Raw genomic sequence first — 20,912 nt, 5'->3', positions numbered from 1 at the left:
CACCGAACAGCGCACTAACCTGATTAACAGTCTGCCCCTTGGTGACAAATTCATTGCCGACCTTGACTCTTGGGTAGCACAGGGCTTTTAGTAAGTCTGCTGAGTTCAGGCCCATCAAGTAAGCAATCTTGTCAGCAACTGTTGGAAGAAATTAGGTGGTTATCTACTTTCACGTCTTTGACTTCTAGGTGATCTTGAAGTATCACAGCAAATAAAGCCACTGAATTATTTATTCTATCTCCATCGAGTATCCACAGCAAATATAATAATAGTAGGGCATTTTTTTTATGTCCAGTGCAAATTAACAGTAAACATATATTAAAGTTATTCCTCATATTTTCGACAGATTTCCCATTTCATTTCCTAGACATTCATTGCTTATTCTTAGCCCCTAAAATAAGTGAAAGACTTTGCACATAGTAATGCAAACACCTTGACCTATATCAGAGTTAGCCCTTTTTAAAATGTATGATATTCTCAGTGAGGCCCACTTAGCACAGAAAACACACATTAATGTAAAAGAAAACAAACATATTGATGAAAATACGGTGGGAAAAATAGCCTGCGTTTACGATGTGCCAGGAACCATTTAAGAGCATAGAGGTTTTTTTGAAAAACAAATAGAAACAGGAATAGTAGCCAAGAGGGAGGTGCACAAACGTGAGGAGAATACTGGCCAATACAAGCAATTGAAGGGAACATAGAATGTGGGAGATGTGATTGAATTTAAATACAATTTATTTGCCTGTACATTAGCCTTGAATGAGATGCATCATGGTGCTGCATTTGGCACGCTTTAAGATTGATGAAGGACTAATAACAAGACTTTTAAAGGTGAAATCCGTGGAGCCACACTTTCAAATGAGCAGGCCTACAGTGCTTGAGTGGTCTAAGTTCTAAGTGAGGTCTATTAAGAAAGAACATCAAGGGGTCGGCAACCTTTTCGGCAATAAGAGCTACTTCTGATCACTGAACATCGTCATGAGCTACTACAGGCCAAGTAACTTGTGCACTGTTAGAAGACAACCCCTCGTCCAGCTTCATTTACCTTAAACTTAATTTATATGGAGCCTGATACTAAGGTTAGAACAAAATACTGTGACTAGGGTACTATGGTAGGGCTGCCATGTGCGTCAGAGAGTGCATGATCTGTGGGGATATATGAACATGTGTGTGAATGAATTAAATATATGTCTATGGGTGACTAAGAGCCTGTGTCGTATGTACTTGTGTCACAGGACATAACTTTCATCATATGTCGTACCGTTACATGTACAATACACACATAAAACCATTTTTTAAATGGGAAAAATTTAAAGTGCAGAAAAAATTGCTGCAAAAATGTTCTTACTAAGGAACATTTTTCTGCATTTAATGGAACATTATTTCTGCACCTTAAATTTCTCCCAATTAAAAAAATGGCTGTATATTCCAGTTATAAATATCACAGCATGTCTACCGGCCAACAGAAACAAGATGCCTGCTGTGTCTAAATGCAGCACTTTGAAATGGATAAAGTTACCTTGTTTATATACATTACATGAAACCCATCACTTTAATTTTCTTTTATGTCAAAGTGTCTTTACAACAGCAGGCATTTACCTCCCTTGGCCTGCAGACATGGTGCCATATCTATAACAGGAAAATCTGTCATTTGTTTAAATGTGAGGAATATAAAGTGAAGAAAGATGCATCACAAAACATTAGGACTTCAGTGGCATAATTTAAAGTAGAGAAAAACAATGTTTCATATAAACATTTTTCTTCACTTTAAATTTCTCCCAATTAAAGGAAAAATTACTTTATTTTTCAGTTATAAATATGGCACTGTGTCTACCAGCCACTGAGAGCAAGATGTAAGTGTGACACTTTGAAAAAGGAGAACTATAACATTAAAAATTAATTTAATCATTAAGTTAACTCTTCATTTAATTTTTCTCTCATTTAAAAGCATTCATAAATATAATTTTGCTCTCATGCTCCTATTTTGAGTTGAGAACTACTTGTATTTAAGAGTTAAATACCCCAGTGCTTGAGTTCTGAACTTCTGTAACCCACATAGGTCATAAATCAGAGTGGAGCACTGCTCTTTATCAGGCTTTGCTAACTACTGCCTGATAATATTCTAAAATAAACATAGCTTTATCTTAACTTTAAAAAGAAAACTAACACTTATTTATTGCAGTTCTTAGTTAAAAATGAACTCATGGCTGGGAGCTACTCTGAAGGTTTCTACAAGCTGCTGGTTGCTTGCAATTGATTGGTCCGAGACACAAGTCTGGTGTCAATAAGTAATGCTTATTGGATGTTGTGTTTGTTATGACTGGAGGTCTGAAATACAAACGTTCTGCCTCATGATGAATCTTAAGGAATTTGTTCAAGGTAAGAAGAAATGTAGCAGTCACACCTACATAAAAGAATCAAAATTTCCATGGGAAAGGCAGCCTAACGAGAAATATTACAGATCACCTGAAAATAAATCCTCTTATTCGAAATGAACTAATGCCTCTGGAAGAAAATTGACAAAATTTACTGCTTTCTCTTGATGTCTGACTGATTGAGCAGCAGCATCAAAGAGATGATAGTGGTGCTTATCAGTAAATATTTGGTAGACCCAAGTAAAGATAATTTCATCAATATGGTGAGATGATGTGCTGAAATGGTTGTGGTAATAACCCATAATCCAACTATGATGTTACTAAGACAAAGAGAAAGTACATTTTTAGGACCTTAAATTGAAGGGAAACACCAAGCAGAACTGTTTTGATTCGTGGGACTAAGCCCTTCGTTAGATTAACCTTCAAGTTTACAAGCCTCTGAGACAGGGAAAAGCATAATCCTAAAATGATTTCCCAGTGATCAGTAGTCCAGAGATATTTCCATTCATTAAACAGCACTATGTTAATCTTATTGTCATTCAGTTGTAGAAAACTAGTGTGCCTGTTGTGTGGTAGGATGTTAGGAATCCATGATGTATTACATAGACCCAAATTTCCAATGGCCACTGAACAAGATGTGGCCATGATCTCTAGAGGAGAGATACTGTAGGCCACGGGTACACACAAACATTTCCACGGGGGCCTCAAAGTACTGTCTGTGGCATGCCTGAGGGCTGCACCAATGCCAGCAATGTGAGGATGGGGGTAATGAAAGGTGGGTGTAGGGAGACGCAAAGCAGATGCATGGTGTGAACACAACAAACCAAGCCTTCACGTGACTTCTGTCTGCCAACAGCGCTCTATTCTTGAGCACCAAGATTTAGAGTCAAGACATTAACTTCTAATCTAAAATGTGAAAGGGATAGAGATACTCATATGGTGCTGAATTGCATAATGTCAGTCCTGGATACCCCACTTACCGAAATTGTGTGATCCTAGGAAATTGGTTAATTTCACTTTGCCTTCAATTTCTTCATTACCACATAGAAGAACCCCTTAAAATATAGGAGTTCAGGATATGTGCTGAACAAAACCTTCTCTTATGGTCCAATTATATAACAACCAACGCTGCACACAAGGTGCACCTGACAAATGACTTGCCTCTTGGTTCACTAATGTCATTGATTTAAGAATGGGGGCAGCATGAATGTTTCCAAATTCATGTTTGAAAACTATCACCACTAATAAATGCCTCTCAATACAGTGATGCAATCTGATCTACTAAGGTAAAGTGACCTGCATGTTAATAAAATACACTTTTTATACATATATAGTGCAAGATGTCTTTAAAACTAAAGGTGTTCCTAAAGATAAGTTGTCTAGGACACCTTCTTTTCTTCTTTACAGTTAATTTGGTTAACGGGTAAATAAAGTATGCACGTTTGTTTCACAGTTTTCTGCATGTTCCTGCTCTGTCAGGTAAACAGCAGCCCAGTGCTGCTTTTCACCAGGGGGCAGCAATTAAAGGCCAGTAGGGCCATACTTTGAGTATCACTGCTGTAGACCACGAGATGAAACAGAGACACTTTAATAGTCAGGATGGATATAAAAGAGTGTGGGACGAAGCCCTGGACCTTGCAGAATGCCAGATAGCTGCAAGTCAAGCAGGTGAATGGAAACAATGCCATGTATTGAGAGCAATTAATAATGAAAGGATCAAATCAATCATACATGTGACCCTCATCTGGGATGTTTAGGTAACCAGGAAAGCCAATGCACTGACACCACTATATTCAGCCCTGGGGCATAGTTAGTACAATGAGAGAACAAACATTAATTCTCAGACCCATCTTTGCCAAAAGAAAACAGACTGAGGGTCCAAGAGTCTGTTGGCTCCTGAAAATACTGACGCTTCGAAGTCACCAGTATCTTGAAGAGCTTGGTCAGTTGTAGGAAATTGTAAACAGGTTCTAAATATTCGGAGTCGCCAGGGACCAAAGATGATTTCTTAATTAGTGTGACCACCTTAGCTCTTTTCATCATAAATGGACAACTCCCAAGTGCTCAAAAAGAGTGTCTACTGAATCCGGACTATAGAATGTTTATCGGACAGGGATTATAAAAAGAGGTGGATGCACTAATTTTTAATGTCAAAATGGCACAAAATTCCATACAATCAAGGAGAATTTGGCCAAGCTCAGATAAGCCCAGTTGGAAAAAAAATCCAATGAGTTTTCACTACAATATTTCTGGGATGTGGCACGATGGTTCTTCATGTGTAGATTATTTAGGAGAACAATTTTCAGGACATTCAGGAATCAATAACTTCTATGTGCACAAGTTTGTGCAAGAACTTGTTGGTCTTCAGATAGTATTGGTCAGATCAGCATCCAATGGCTGGGTCGAGCGAGGCTCACCTTTGCTGGCCAGCATTTATTATGTTATATGCATTTCTAAAGAGCAGCAGTTACCCAAAGGTGTCCTGGCGCTAGCTACTATCCTCTGGGGATGTTACACGTTAAAAAGCCAGGTTTTAAGTCCTTTCATGAATGCCAAGAGGTCAGTGGCATTTCTAAGATGGAAGGAAAGGTCGCAAACGATAAAGCTTTTTCCTCCCCAGGTCGCTTTTATAGTGGGGGGTACTGTCACCAATTTAGCTCCTAAGGAACAAAGGGTTCTTTTGGGAGTGTACCATTGAAACCGCCGCTTCAGATAATCTGGTCCTGTTCTTTGTAAGGCCTTGACAACAGTGGATAAAGATTTAAAACGCACCAGTTTTCTGATTGGTAGCCAATGAAGTCTTTTGATTTCCTTGGAGATTGAAGTAAATTTAGGTGTGCCGGTAAGCAGTCTGGCTGCCGCATTTTGCAACAGTTGAAGTTTATTCAAATATCGTTCTTGAATGTTTAGGTAAAGACCATTACAATGGTCCAGCCTTGATAAGATAAGTGATGTAACAACTGTCCGCTGACTGTCTGCCGGCAGGAAGGGCATTGTTTCTTGATCATTCTGAGAGAATGAAAGGTGGCTGACCGAATGGCATTAACCTGATCACCGAAGTTTAGTTTGTCATCAACTATGACTCCCAGACTTTTAACTTTTCTGGTGAGTTTAGGAAGAGTGCCCAGTTTTTACGGCCACCAATTTGGGGTTCAAAAGTTGGTATTATTTCCAAACAGGATGATCAAAGTTTTGCCCGAGTTGAGCTTCAGGCAATTCTGTGTCATCCACAACCTGACTACTTCCATACAATCATGGAACCTTTAACTTTTTCCTGGTTCCTGTCCTGGCAGCAGAGACACAACGATTTGCGTGTCATCTGCATAGGAGGTAAGGCAAAAGCCAAAGGAGCTGATCAAGGTGGCCAAGGATGATACATAAACATTAAAAGGTGTAGGGATAAGGAATTACCCCTGTGGTGCTCCACATGGTAGGGAAAAAGGTTTGGAGTAAAATTTGCCCAAAGACACAATTTGTGATCTGTCAGTTAGGAAGGATTTTAGTAGCTTCCACGCTCTACCCTGGACCCCGCATGCCGACAGACGATCCATCTAAAGGTCATGATGGATGTGTCAAAGGCCGCAGGGAGATCCAACATGATTAGGGCGGCCTTGCCTCTCTGATCCAGGGCTTCCCTGATTTCTTCTGTGGATTTTATGAGAGCAGTATCTGTGCTGTGCCCTTTTTTGAATCCATATTGAGCGGGATCCAGAGTATGATTTTCACTTAAAAAGGCACTGAGCTGCGAGTTCATTGCTTTCTCTCCAATTTTGCCAGCAGTGGGAGGCGTGAAATTGGTCAAAAATTATTAGGATCCTTAATTGTGTTTTTTCAGCAGCGGATGTATCAAAGCTAACTTCCAAGATTTGGGGAAGCGCCCTAATTGAAACATTGCATTCTACAAGGAGGTAAGTGATAAGACAATAGGTCCCAGGGCTAATCTGAGCACCGAGACTGGACAGGGATCATGGGGGAGCCTGATCTCGCTGATGTGAGAAGCATTTTTCTGTCACTTGTAGATAATGGAGCAAATTTATCAAAAATGGGAGGGAAGCCAGTAACTGACTTCGTTCCTTCAATCAAAGCTTCTGTCTCTACTGACATAGGGAGGTTGAAGGCCAAGAAGATGACCTCAACCTTATTCAGGTAAAACGTGGTGATCTCACATAATTTCTGGCTCAACTGAATTTTGGGTGGACAAGGAGAAACCAAGCTAGATACAGTTCCAAAAAGTTCTTTAGATGAGTTTTTAGCTAGTTTAACTCGCTTTCCTCCAATTCCGTTCCTAACATTTACAAATACGTTTTTGATTCCTAAGTTCTTCTGTGTGCCCTAGGAGCAGTTGTTTGTGATCTTTTAGGGTACAGAATTTTTACTGGGGCTAATATTTTGCATGCTGTCTCCACCCAGTCTGTGTGCCAGGTGGTGGCCTTCTCCACTTCTGTGAGCAGGCAGTCGCAATAAGCAAATCTTCTAGTTCTGCGCCCTTAATTTTGTTCTAGGCCCTTATCTCGACCTGACTCTTGGGGGCCCCCATGTTATTGAGATGATCGGGAAGTGCCAACTCAAATTGGATAGCTGCATGGTCTGTCCAGGCGAGAAGCAATGACCCGTTTCAGGTTAGTTGTGGATGGTTAGAAAAAAATCCATCCAGAGTGTGCCCTGCATCATGGGTGGGGCTTGTCAAGTGTTGTCTTAGGTCTGCACTATTTATCATATCAATCAGGGCTACTGTGTCTGGTTCCGTAAGTGCTTCCAGATAATAGTTAAAATCTCCCAGGATATTAAAGGAGTTGGCGCACAGCCCCTCTTCAAGCAAATTTCCAATCGAAGTTAGAAATGCGTTCCTGACTCCTGGTGGTCTGTATAATAAAATGCCCTTAAAAGAGTGATGGTGAGAGAAGCCGAAACTAAAGGAGAGTGCTTCGCAGGCTGGATTGCAGGCTGTGTGAAAAACAGCCTTGAGTGCGTTGTGATATATTACCGCCAGCCCCCCTTCTCTCCTAATTGGCCTATTTAGTGTGTGGTAGAGGAACCCAGGAGGGGTAGCCTGACTAAGTCAGGACCTGAGGCTTCATCTGTCCAGGCTTCTGTGACAAATGTAAATTTTATATCCCGTCCCTCCAGGAGTGTTGCATACTCTATACTGTGCTTTTCCAAAGATTTGGCATTAAGCAATAAAGATTTTAACGGATTTCCCTTGTGCTTCATAATTTTTGCCCTTTTACATGTATTAATAGGCTTGGTAGCTTGGAATAAATTTTGGGGCAAAGTACTGTAGCAATTAGAACAGGTAACTGAGAGAGACGAAGGCCTTGTATAAAATGTGAGATACATATAACCAGTGTCCTTCCCTGCCAAGTTCAGGTCAAGTAGGTAGGCCCTAGAATACTTTAGAGTTGAGATATCATGGGCAGGGGTGCTGGTGCTGAGCACGGTCGGAGCGCAGACGGTCGCAGACAGGCTTGCCTTTGTCACTTCTTCAGCGCGGTCGCGTCAGCACGTCCATAAGCAGTATGCAGGGAAAAGCATCTAGACCGCTAACCTAGGGTGCCCTAAAACGGCAGCCCTGCTTTGACTTGCGGGGCCCGCCTGGCGTCTAATCATCCCCAACCCCTGCAGTGAGCTGAGAGCGGATAGCAAGTACCCACAATTACAAGAGCAAATCAGTAGGTCAAATTCACAATACAGACATTAAAAGTATTTAAAAATGAGCAAATGTGAGGTCCTCGAACCTGGTGTCCTCCTTCTGTTCACAAAGTCGTTTTTGAAGAAAGCAGGATCACAGAGTACATTGACGGATGGCCTCCCATACACTGCTAGCATGGCAGACTGTGCAACTATTTTTGTTTTTCAAAGTTAAGGTTTAGATTTGAAAGACCAGAAACCATTGTGCCTGAAGCCATGGGTAATTCTCCATGTATGTGGAGTCGGTTTGAGCACTCTCATGCTGGGATTGTCATGTGTGTATGGTGGTCCCAGACATGGAAACCGCTGACAGGAATGGCATTGGAGGGCGCGCCCTCAGAGGGAGCCAGACCCCGAACACCATTCTTGTTGGGGGATGGGAGGGGAGGTGTTTCTGCTGTCAGCTCTGGCTGAGAATCCGCCATGGGGAACACAGGTGATCTAGCGTCTCCTTTAAGCATGCCTGCACTTACAAACACACGTTGCTGCCACATTGTGATAGTCTGTCCTGATGTGTTGTGTCATCCTAATGCATGTGACCTTATGTGTGGATTATTTGCCCTCTGTGCGGCCCTAAGTCATTTCAGAGTGCACATACCTTACTGCGCTCTAGGTACTGTTGCTCGTTTTTGTACTGTTTGGAAATCTGCATTTTGTAGACTTTTGCCAGTTGCATCCTTTTTAAGCAACGTGTCTCTATAGTGCAGGTTTATGAGTCCTGGCATGTGCTGCTCAGTGCGGCGTCGAGCTCAGTGCCAAGTCAGTGTGACTCTACTAGAAGCCCGGACAATACCATAACTGAGCAGCTGAAGGCCAAATATCACTCTCGCCAACCTCTTCAGGATTCATGTTAAGTGGGAGAACGTTTCCCTGTTAAGGTAAAATAGGTGGCGCTAATAATTCAGGACGCTATGGTTCGTCTTCCCTGCTCAGTTTGAACCCTGAAATGCCGGAGGGATCTCTTCGTACATGATTTCATTAAAAGAAATCCATGTAAAACCAGTCCTGAGAACCTTGACACCTAATAATGAATTGGAATTTCCAAGGTGATTGGCATTTGACATCTGCTGCAAGTCAATTTGTAGAATGCTTTTCTTCCAAACTTGCCCTTTGCGTGTTTTCTTAAGGTGTAAATGCCATTTATCTTCTCTCTGTTGGTTGTTCTGTACCGTTTGCATACATCCTTTTTTTCTTTCAAACCTTCTCCTGTAATTGAATGCTTTTTTAATGTTTATTCAATTCTTGTTCCGCAAGGTTACCTCTGAACTCTTTACCTCTTGCCACTGCTTTTTTCTTCTTCCATGTTCCTTCTTCCCCTATCATCCCCCTTTTTTCCTCATTCCCTTATTTTTTGGAGAGTTCTTTCCCTAACCTGCCTCCTCTACCTTTGCTCCCTAACCAGTTTTCTAAATCTTTAATATTAAACCTACGTACCCAACTCAGATTTGCTCTGAGATTCAAAATATATGTTCTTTCAGACACAGCTTCTTTTAGTAAATTCATAATAATGTTGGCTTACTATAACTGGGATTTTGCATTCTTTTGGCCTAACTGGCCTTTCTCTTTTGTGGATCTTCTCCTAAATGGGGTTTTGATTATTTGGATTCTCTAAAATAGGTTTCTATCACTTTATTTTCTATGAATTTTCAGATTTATAATATCCTTAAAAAGTGTTTACGAAGTACTTGACAGGGGTTGTTGGTTGTCTGTTTTGTCTTTTTCAGTGCGGGGCAAGCATTAACAAAGACAATAGCAGCTGACGGGCATCTTGGATTGTTACTTTCTATACTCCTGAGATGGCCAAATGTGTATAGATGCAACATGGTAAATGTGGGAATTTGGGTAATTAGTTGTGAAGGATGTGAGTCGTTCACAAATAATAACAAGCATTTGCAATGCAATAGGTCTCGCATTTACGCGCGTTTAAGCTATTGGCATTGTAAATGACAATGCCTTTCATTTATGTTTTATAAACCAAAATATAAATAAAAGGCATTGTCATTTACAATGCCAAAGGCTCAAACTCGCGTAAATGCGAGACCTATTGCATTGCAAATGCTTGTTTCTGTTGAGAGTTATCCACACGGCTCTTCTTGTTCCCTTGTAAAGCGCTCTGATGCCGTGGGTGGCGATACATTTGCGCTACATAAAAGGACACAAATAAACAAAGCAGCTATAGATATTTGCATTTTCAAGGGTAAACAAATTGCCAGATCTTCTCAATAAGTTAACACTCGTGGCAGCCATCCGAAGTGACATGCATGCTGAAGTTTGGATGCGAGCAAGGTGAACTCAGCACTCCATCCTTCCGAGGTTGGTGAATTGAGTACCTTTAAATAGGGTATAGTGCCAACTATGGCGCTTATAAACATCTAAAGAGCCCCCGGCTAGGAAATGTGCAGACTTTGCAGCTAAGAGTTTGCAGTGCTGCGGGACTGACACAGGGCTTAATCCTTTGAAGGTCGATGAAAAACAACGCTCAGAGCTGAGTTAGGTAATAATCCGCATTGTCAACAAGGACCTACATTTTGTGGTGTGAACTATTTAAATGTCCTTTATTCACCCCTAACCAGAGGGACCTTTATGACCAGTCTGCCTCAGTGCCCCTCCCCACTCTTAACACGTCGGCCTGACGTCCAGGGCCTGCTCCCTGGAGACTGGGACGGGCTACGCTGAGGTTCCCCAGCTGCAAACGTTGTTTCCATGACTGACCTCTCGTTTCAAGCATTTCCTCTGAGCCTGTCCCTGACACGAGTCTTCCACGGACTCCACCCATCACCCTGGGGTCTGTCACTAGAGAGAGCGCCATGGAAACCTGTGGGTGGTGGCAGGAGACGGAATACGGTCATCACACCCACCTAAAAGTTTGATTCAGGTCAGACACTATATCAGTATAAAAGGAGGAGTCACAGCTAAAATGCACCCCACTCCCAACTATAAACTTTTACACTATATAATAAAAAGGGGGCATAGCCAATAGGTCTCGCCTTTGGGACCTTATAAGTATTTAGTTATGCAGCGCAATATCCTTACTGCAACAACATCAACTGTTGCATGGCTAAACACTTATAAGGTCCTAAAGGCGAGACCTATTAGCTATTTATTTAGGCTATCTGATGGATCTGCATGCATATAGGATAGATGGATAGATAGATTGTGACTGCCGCAGGGCTTGTAATTACATAAACAATTTTATTATCCGTTTAGTTCTGGCTGGCGGCGCCTCAGCCAAAAATTAAAGATAAAGGAAGAGACTGCGTCGTGGAGCACGAGGCAGAGGAGGGCTGTAGAGGGGAGAAAGCGTGCGGGGGGAGAGAGAGGACAAGGGAGGGGTAGAGGAGAGAGAGCACACAGGAGGGGTAGAGGAGAGAGACAGTCCAAGAGAGGGAGAGAGGCAGTCACAGAGAGACGCAAGCCAGGCAGTGGTTAGTGAGAGAGGCAGAGACAGGCAGCGGAGTGAGATAAAAGCACAAAGAGAGAGAGAGAGCGAGAGCGAGAGGAGCGAGGCCAAGTAGAAAAGACAGGCAGACAGAAAGTCAACGGAAGAGAAAGAGACAGGCAGTCAAAGAAAGAAAAAGAGACATTCAGCGGAAGAAAAAAATGAAACGGGCAGAGAGAGCAAGTCAAAAAGAGAGGGCGGGGCAGAGATGGACCGTGGAAGAGTGAGACTGGCAAGGTAGAAAAGAGAGACATCGAGAGAGGGAGAGAGGCAGTCACAGAGAGACGCAAGCCAGGCAGTGGTTAGTGAGAGAGGCAGAGACAGGCAGCGGAGTGAGATAAAAGCACAAAGAGAGAGAGAGAGCGAGAGGAGCGAGGCCAAGTAGAAAAGACAGGCAGACAGAAAGTCAACGGAAGAGAAAGAGACAGGCAGTCAAAGAAAGAAAAAGAGACATTCAGCGGAAGAAAAAAATGAAACGGGCAGAGAGAGCAAGTCAAAAAGAGAGGGCGGGGCAGAGATGGACCGTGGAAGAGTGAGACTGGCAAGGTAGAAAAGAGAGACATCGGAACAGAAAGAGACAGGCAGTCAGAGAGACTATCTGGGGCAGACAGTGGAAGAAAGAGGGGCAGAGACAGTCAGGGGAAAAGAAAGGGAATCATCAGAGGCAGATAGCGGAGCAGAGAGGGAGGGAAATACAGGGGAAACGATAGAGTGGCGGTGACAGAAACAGTGCAATGCACAGAGACAGGGAGACTGATACACAGAGCGAGGCAGATGCGGACTGTGGAGAGATAGACAAGGAGACACAATGGAAAAGATAGAGACATTCAGTGGGGAAGACAGAAGCGGAGAATGACAGTGGGAAAGAGGGGCGCAGACTGAAGCACAGAGAGGCAGATAGCGACAGCTGAAAAAGAGAGAGACAGGCTCAGTGATCGGAGACGCGATCAAGGGAGCAGAAAGGAAACTGATTAGAAGGGAGGGGGTAGTGTGAAAACAGCGGGGAGAGAAGGGAGGGTGTAATAAAAAACAAAGGAGCCAAAGCTATAGAGAAGGGAGGGGGAGTGGGAGCAGCTGTGCACGTGCATGTGATCGTGCACTCAAGGTTTAGGCCAGCCAAAACTGTGGGTAGCACTTTGAAAATCCCACATATAAAATGTCTCTTCGAGCCTTTGGCTCGCGAGACCTAAAAAGGGAACTTTCTCTTTACTGGGAATCAAGTTCCCCATTGAAGAACTTCAGAACACTTTCTAGACCTGGGTTAGATCAGAAGATGACTGTACCTGCCGTCTATGACTTGGGGGCCCTGAACTCCTAGACCTGCTTTATCTTGTATGTAAGATAAAGAAGGGACTCCAAGGGTCAGTTGGGTGACCTCCCGTTTGGATACAAGGGCACAACAAGCAGCAAGAAGCCTTTTTCCTGAAGTGACCTGTTGACCAGTACCAATTGGGGCAGGACTGGTGGATTCTGCTTAAGTACTGTTTCCCAGGTCTGTAGAGTCTTAGAAGTTACCCAGAGGAGCTGAACCAGAAATCCTGGAAAGTTGGGAGTTGGAAAATATTTGGACTTCCAAGACCTCCCGAGCCGTTAGGGAAATCTCACAGCAAAGGTATCTAATTTCAAAACATATTCATTGGATACAACTTCTGACTTGATCCCATGGGGGACTTTAAGCTCCATCAAAAGACTAAGTAAGAAGGTTAAATCTTCCACCTGCTTGGTACATACAACATGGGCTCCACTGTGGTGGGCGTGAAATCTCCCCTAGTTCCTGGTGCCCCACTTCCATACTATCATTGGCACTTACTGCTTTTTGGAACTACTTAAAGTTTAAACATTCCTATCTCTCATTCCCATATTGGATTTTTGCTGATTTGGTGTTATTTTGTTCATTAAAATCTACTCTGTTTTTCGAATTTGGTTTGTGATTTTCATTGCTTGATGTTTGTACTTGATCACTATTTTGGTACTGCTTAAATACTTTACACATTGTCTTAGGTTAAGCCTGTCTGCTCTGTGCAATAGCTAGCGACCAGGGGGTTGAGCTCAGGTTGATTTAGTGACTATAGGGATCACCCTTACAAGCTAGTATCACTATTCTTGGAGGTGGGCAACGGCCAGTTTCCTAAAGTAACCATCTTGAATATATAGAAAATAGCTTTCCCGGGAGGCTAAATGTTATTTTATATAACTCCAATATGGCCACCGTGTTTTTTCTAGAATTAAAAGGGTGGGCATTTTGGTCCTGCAGAAAAATATTTTCCAAAATGTCTTGGCTTTCCCAGTGTGATAGTCATTTTGAAAGTATTTCTTTTCCAGTGCTGTTGTACTTCTGCAAGTTGCAGGCTCAAAGAAGCAGCCAGAGATGATTGTTGCAAAAGGGGGTGGGGTTGGGAAGGGAATGATAGAGACAACAAGTGAAAGCAATGCTTGGTGTCAGAAAGAAAAATACAGCACAGTAGGTACTGGGGGAACCAAGGATGTCTGGTGGATGGGGAGAGAGAGGCATGGGAAAGAGGGGGAGAAAGTGTGCGTGACAGAATGAGATAGAGTGAGAAAGGAGCAGGACATTAGCAAAAAGCACAAATCCTTCCCGAGGTCATAGTGGAAGAATACATTCAACCAGTCAAAAAGCAGGAAAGTACTCCATGGGTGGAACAAACATAAGATTAGGGAGGGAATACATTAAATCAGGTGTAGGGAATGAAAATAGAGAAGAAGACATGGGACTAACATAAATCCCTGTCTAAGTCTATGTGAGATGGGTGTGATGTTTGCATGTTCCAAGAGACGTAGGCTACGAAGAAGGTTTATTTAAATGGATTTTCCTCTTACAACATTGAAACCAAACCCCCAGAGAAATCGGGGAGTGCTAGCGGAGGGTTATTTATTTTGAATAATTATGACTTTCCAGGTTTATCCACTCTATTAGAGGTTGGTTGCCCTGACATAATGGGGATTACAGTTATATTGCCACAGGATTTCGACGGGCTTTTATAAATAAATATGTTTGATCTGTTCCAACTATCAGTGAGTCCCCTATTCCACTAATATTAGACGAGATAATTGAGTCCCTTCCTTTCAACACAAATATAATAATTGCCGGAGATTTCAATACATCCTTTGAATCTCCCTCTCACATTAATGAGCTACTAGAGACACAGGACAAATTGTAGAATGTCCCCCTTTTGACAGGGAACTCCAAAGCAATTTCTCTGCTACCGCGTTAAAATGAGCTTCTATAACATTTGTTACATGGTTAAGAGCTTGCAACTGACGAACCACCTCTGAACCTGTGAGGGCAGTCACACTTAAAAGAGACCTTCACTCCAGTGTTATTGATTATGTTTTCTTAGGTTTTGGACAATGGCTGCTACTGGGTTATATGAGAGTGGACCCTTGTGAGGATAGTGACCATAATTCTCTGATTTTAACTTTGACTGGGGAAGCACTGAGAAGGACAGAAATGGGACTAACACCATGGTGCCTGAACCCATTTTATCCAATAATTGACGTTGTGTCTCTTGACGGATGTGTTGTCAAATCAGAAATTATACTCAGAGATTTATGACTGGTTTGTGGCCTATCTGTCTGATTATTTAGGCTCTCCTAGTTCAGCCCTCCCTATACTAAATCTTCATAAGCAGTTTTTCCACAAGCTACAGAGTATTGTTTACAAAGACATTGATAAAAAAAACCTCATAGGGGTAAGGTAACTAATTGGTATAACGACGAATGTAACAATGCCAAACTGGCGCTAAGGCTGTCCGTTAAGGATTGGAATAGAGTAAGGATTATAGATGCAAGACATAATTATAATCTAGCTATGAGCAAAGCCAGAAGGAACTGGGATGATAAGATCTGGCGTGACATGCTCGCAGCTGCCCAAATGGAAGATAATCGGTCCTTCTGCCACATAGCAACACATGCCCATACAGATAGGATAAAAGCATTTCACCAACATACTCTCCCCAAACAGTGGGTGAACCATTTTTCTATGTTATATGATGGAATAAAAATCAGTGATTCTACTTTGAACTCTGACCAGGTATTATCTTGTGCGCATATCCCAGCAACTGATCTCGAAGTAGATGATCGAGCAGTTTCTTCCCATGAAGACACTGGAAAAGCTATTGCCCTGCTGAAATCAGTCTAGGACCCAGGGCAAGATAAAATCCCTAGTGACATGTATAAAACAGAGCCCCAGATTTGAGCTTGTGATGTAAATCTACTATCTACTGCCATCTCAGCCGGTGGGTAAATCCCTGACTCATAGAGGGGGGCAGAGATAATTCCGATCTGCAAGAAGGGTGATGCATGTGCCCCCTCCAACTACAGGCCAATAAGTCTAATTGACAATTTGCAAAAGATCTTTGTGAGGCAGATCTTAGATAGACCACTAGAATGGGGTGGAAGATGAGCAAATTTCATCTCCTTGTCAGGCAGGATTCCACTCTAAGACTAGTACCGCTACTAATATGCTCTACTTTTCTGACAAAAGCTCTATGTAGCTTTTATGGATCTTAGAGCTGCTCTCCATCTCATCGCAAGAGATAACTTGTGGGGAGTATTGGCAAATATGGCTGTCCCAAGAAATCTGCTTTATCTCATCATAAAGCTCCACACTAAGAACTATGCCCAAGAGCACTGGGGAAACAAAGGCAAACTAACAGACCGCAGCCCCATTAAGTGTGGAGTGCATCAAGGGTGCGTACTTGCCCCAACATTATTGACTCTCTACATGAACGATATAGTGAAAGCATTAATGGATTGCAGGAATGATTCACCCACTTTGAATAATAGAAAGGTTCTTATTCTTCTCTTTGCAAATGTTTCTCTCCTCATCTCAAAAGCACCTATGTGGTTGCTCCAAGTCCTCATTAATACATTTCTGGACTTTTGTATGACCAGGGGCTTGGAGCTCAATGCCAACAAAACCATGTTTTTGGGGTTTGGGTCAGGTGCTCCCAAGAAATTAGCCATTAGAGCTGGCACCAAAGTACTCGAGAGAGTACATAGTTGCGACTACCTGGGGATCAGACTGACAGATAAATTCAAGTGGCTAGCCCAAACCGCTAAAAAGACAAGTTCTCGTTCATTATCACCGGCACCGGAGGTTTATCTGGCCTAGGCTCAAAGTGCCGCTTTTTTTTATACTCAGCAATTAGCCTCTCTAGAGAATAGTTTTGCTCTGCAGCTTGTATCCCTGCCGTCCAGCGTCCCTCTGACCCCGCTCTTTTTTGAGCTGGGCCTGAAAAGTATAGCTGATTTGGCTTTATATAAGCCTTTAGCATTTTGGGTCCACCTCTGGATTACTCATGAGTTTAGAGATTACAGTGACTCCCCTAAGGATCTGTTTAAAACTAACAATGCTAGGTGGGCACCTTGGTTAAAATGTGTCCATGACTGGTTTTATAAGCTGGGTTTGGCAAGATTGTGGGGTGATCCTGAATCCATCCGTAAAGATGACCTGGCCAGTGTAAAGACCTGCTTTTGGGCTTATATCCATGATTGCTATGCAGGCACCGGGGACAAGGACCTCCTGACAAATAACTACCTGGAATTCGAAATTACACCTTGTATTAAGACATTTCCCGATGCAATCTCCCTAACAAATCGCCGGTACATGCGCTCTCGAATGGGCATTCTCCCATTGAGATCTTTTACAAGTAAATGGAGCAAAGAACTAGCCCCTAGCCTGTGCTGAGCCTGTTGTCTGGACTCTGAAACTGAGGCGCATGCTTTGTATTTTTACTCAGGGTAGTTAGGATCGGCAGAAAAATGATACGCCCGATCTGTCTGAAGCGGGGGGTGACCAGATATCTTGCTGCTCAGATATTATTGAAAAGTGGCCCTTCTCACCTAACCGTGTTTGCAGTTAGTCGTTTCTTAGCTAAGGTTTGGTATAAGCGTAGTACGATTCTTTCCCAAATCACCACCTGAGTCACAGCATGTATGGATACTACTTGGACACATCTGTAACCTATTTTATTGATCAAAAATCCCACAGAGCTCTAAATATGATATGCACCATGCACTTTAGAATATTTTTCGTTATCTTTATTTTCAAACTAATATTAATATACCACCATGTTTTTATTTTTAGGGAGCTTGTTGCAATTAATATGGATGATACAATTTTGCACCTATATTACATACAGTTTTTATGAGTTGGCAGTTTTTTTATATGACATATATTTTAACTGTTTTTGTCTGTATACTTTGATGGTTTCTGGAAAACCAAATAAAGTATTAACTGCTACTATATGTTAAAGTATTGTTTTCCATGCTGTCTTCAACAGACAAGTAAAGCTGCAGAGAGGCCGCAGGAAGGGATCTTGGCAATAGAAGTGGTGGTAACAGCCTTAATGGCTGCCCCCCAAAAAATCAGTATGTATTTAGGGTTTACCTATGATTTTCTTCACTCACATGTCTTCCACTCAGTGGATCAATAAGTTAGGCACTCACTGCAGTACTATTTGATGTCACTAGTTCATATGCATACTATACCAGATCAGCTTTTCAGTCAGTCAGTCAGTCATAAGCTTTTATTCGATATGCAAGATATCTTGTAAGCACAATAAAAATACAATCATTACAGTGTACAAAAAAAAAAAAAACAATGCTACAACAAGCCAGTATAAAATTCATAAAAAGATAAAAGGACATAAAATGCCCGTTATTAAATTAGCTAAAAAAGAATTAAACAGCTACTGACAATCTCTTACAACGAATGAGCCAAAACAACTTTAAAAATTTTGCTATTCCACATACTATGGGGGGGGAAGTGTCCGTGGTTAGGATACGCAAGGCTACTAGGTAGCTACGTGTGCCCATATTTCGACAGAGGGGTTTCAACCAGGAACTCCTAGGCCTTGCATAATCCGGGCATTCAAAAAGGACATGCGCAATGGACTCAACCCTACTCGGGCAACATGCACAGTTGGGAGAAATACGGGCCGCTGATGACCAACTCGATACCACTGCACCCAGGGGGAGGGATCCAACTCTAAATTTAAAATAAAGGGCTCGGTCAAAGGGGAGAGTGATCAAGTCCAGGTAGGGTTCAAAAGCCACAATGTCTTTAATTTGTAAAAAGGCGACAGTGGACTTGCAGTGGTTAGAGTTTGTAATTAGACGCTCCACAGTCCATTTCCAGTAAAGCGCCTTAACAACTTCTTTTGGAGGGGCTGAACGTGATGACCAACAGCCTCCTAGTCCGATCTTCTCCAGAAGCTTTTTAGTTTCTCTTAACCACTTTATCTTCGCCCAGCCCCCCAGACTCATTATTTCCCCCAGGGCATCAGCAAAGGATTTTAATTCTTCACCCCTCCAGATTCGTGTCCATAGCAGGAGCGGGCGAAGCTGGGCCTGGTCTTTAATGTTTTTACAGCCCGTGTCCAACCGCACTGGTACAGATGGTGTGCTCAGTGGAACGGAGATAAAGGATTTCAGTAGCTTGCTCTCCGCTGTCTCTAGGGCGTCCAATCGGCAGTGGCCCCACAGTTCTGCCCCATACAAGGCTGATGACACTACTTTGGCCTTGTAAATATCGATTACTGGGGTAAGTGATCTCCTAGGAGAGGTCCTGAACTCCCTCATGAGAGCACCTCCTACTCTCCTATGGTTGAGGACCATTTTATCAATATGATTAGCCCAAGACATCCTATCCGTAATCCGAATACCGAGGTAATCGAATTCGGCTACTTTCTCGAAGGGGATCGAGTTAAGTGTGGGTGGACGGCCCAATTTCTTAGGAGGATTTAGGACTAGATATTTTGTTTTGTCCACATTTATTATTAGTCCTTTTGCAGCACAGAACTCCTGAAAACGCGATAGTAATTTCTGGAGGCCTTGAGGGGTCTTCGAGATCAGGAGCGTATCATCCGCAAAAAGCAGGGTGGGGATACGGACTCCTCCGAGACAGGGGGCGTCGGCTGGTTCTTGTTGTAGATGTTTTACCACCCCATTCACATATAGTGAAAATAGGGTGGGTGCCAAGACACAGCCCTGTCTTACGCCCCTGGACACTGGAATCTTCTCAGTGAGTTCTCCGTTTTTACCCCAACGGACCTGAGCAAAGGTATGGGCATGAAGGCTAATGAGAAGGGACAAGATGTAAGGGGGTAATCCCAACTCATAAAGTACCCTCCAAAGATCTTCCCGGGGGACCAGGTCAAAGGCAGTCTTCAGGTCTATAAAGGCCAAATAAAGACTACCCTTGCCCAGTTCCACCACCTTCCACCCCAGTAGTGCCAGCCTGAACACCTGCTCTATTGTCCCCATACCAGCCCGAAAACCTGCCTGAAAGTCTGATAGGATTTTATTCTCCTCCACCCAATGGAGAATCCTTCCAAGGATAGCTTTACCAGCTATCTTTTGGGTGGAGTCAATCAGACTTATAGGGCGGTAGTTCCCCGGTGTTTCCCTGCACCCTTTTTTATAAATCGGGACCACCACCGCCCCTTTCCAGGATTCTGGCACTGCCCCTCCCATCATGATATCATTTAGAAGAGCTGCTATGACCCGTGCCCATTCCGCTGGATATGCCCTCATAAGGTCCCCCGGAAGGCCGTCTGGGCCCGCTGCCTTGCGAGGGGCTACCCACCCTATAACCCCCTCAATCTCTAGGGGAGTGAAGAGATCATAGGCATGAGGTTCAATTGCTCGTGTGAAGTCCATCCCCACGTTGCGTTCCCCATCTAGGGGGAGGTATAGGGTCCCAAAATGTTTTATCCAGCTTTGAGGCGGGATGTTGCAGGGTCTCACAAATGCATCGGGGTTTTTCCGCGTGCTTATGAGATGCCAAAAGGCCCTTGAGTCCCTAATTTTACTAGCCTGGAGCAGGTCTTCCCAGTATTTATCTTCCCACTCCCTCCTGGCAAGTTTAAGGGACTTATTATAGGCCTTCCTTGCTTCCTGTATCACACTACGGGACTTAACTTTGAGCGCCTCAACTAACTTAGCCTTATGAACCCTGCATGTTTGGGTATACCAACCATCGACTGGTTTTTTAAAGTCTTTGTTACCCAACTTGTTATGGTATAATGTAAAGACGTTAGTTAAGGCTTCTACCAGGGAGACAAAAAGGCCACTTACACTACCCACCCCTTCCAAGGAGGTTCCAAGGGTTGTTACCGCGTGGTTTAAGTGGAATTGAATTTCCCCTACCTTTGCCTCTGATAAAACCAGTTTGGCCCATTTTATTTGTCTACCACAAGGCGAGACTTCAGACTCATCCGGGGGTGCGGCTACCCGGTTAATGTTATCCTTACTTGAGGGGCGCCACCACTGGACCATACTTAAAGAGAGCAAGTTGTGGTCACTTTCAGTCGAGGGGACCACCTGCATGTCCCTTACATAAGGCCATAGGTATACGTCTATTAGAAAATAATCTAACCTAG

General features: G+C 43.0%; 1 protein-coding gene across 1 annotated transcript in view; it reads right to left on the bottom strand.

Annotated features, from left to right (window-relative positions):
* LOC146797035 (myosin-4-like) overlaps positions 1 to 20,912 on the bottom strand; it is a 76,031-nt gene that overhangs the window by 29,655 nt on the left and 25,464 nt on the right. Inside the window, exon 12 of the mRNA XM_085629642.1 lies at positions 20 to 138. Coding sequence (XP_085485768.1) covers positions 20 to 138 — 119 coding nt within the window. The remainder of the gene's footprint in view (positions 1 to 19; positions 139 to 20,912) is intronic.

This window comes from Triturus cristatus, chromosome 10 (genome assembly GCF_964204655.1).
Source record: "Triturus cristatus chromosome 10, aTriCri1.1, whole genome shotgun sequence".
Lineage (NCBI taxonomy): Eukaryota > Metazoa > Chordata > Amphibia > Caudata > Salamandridae > Triturus > Triturus cristatus.
Note: the sequence above shows the minus strand (reverse complement) of the source record. Positions and strands in the feature narration are given on the sequence as shown.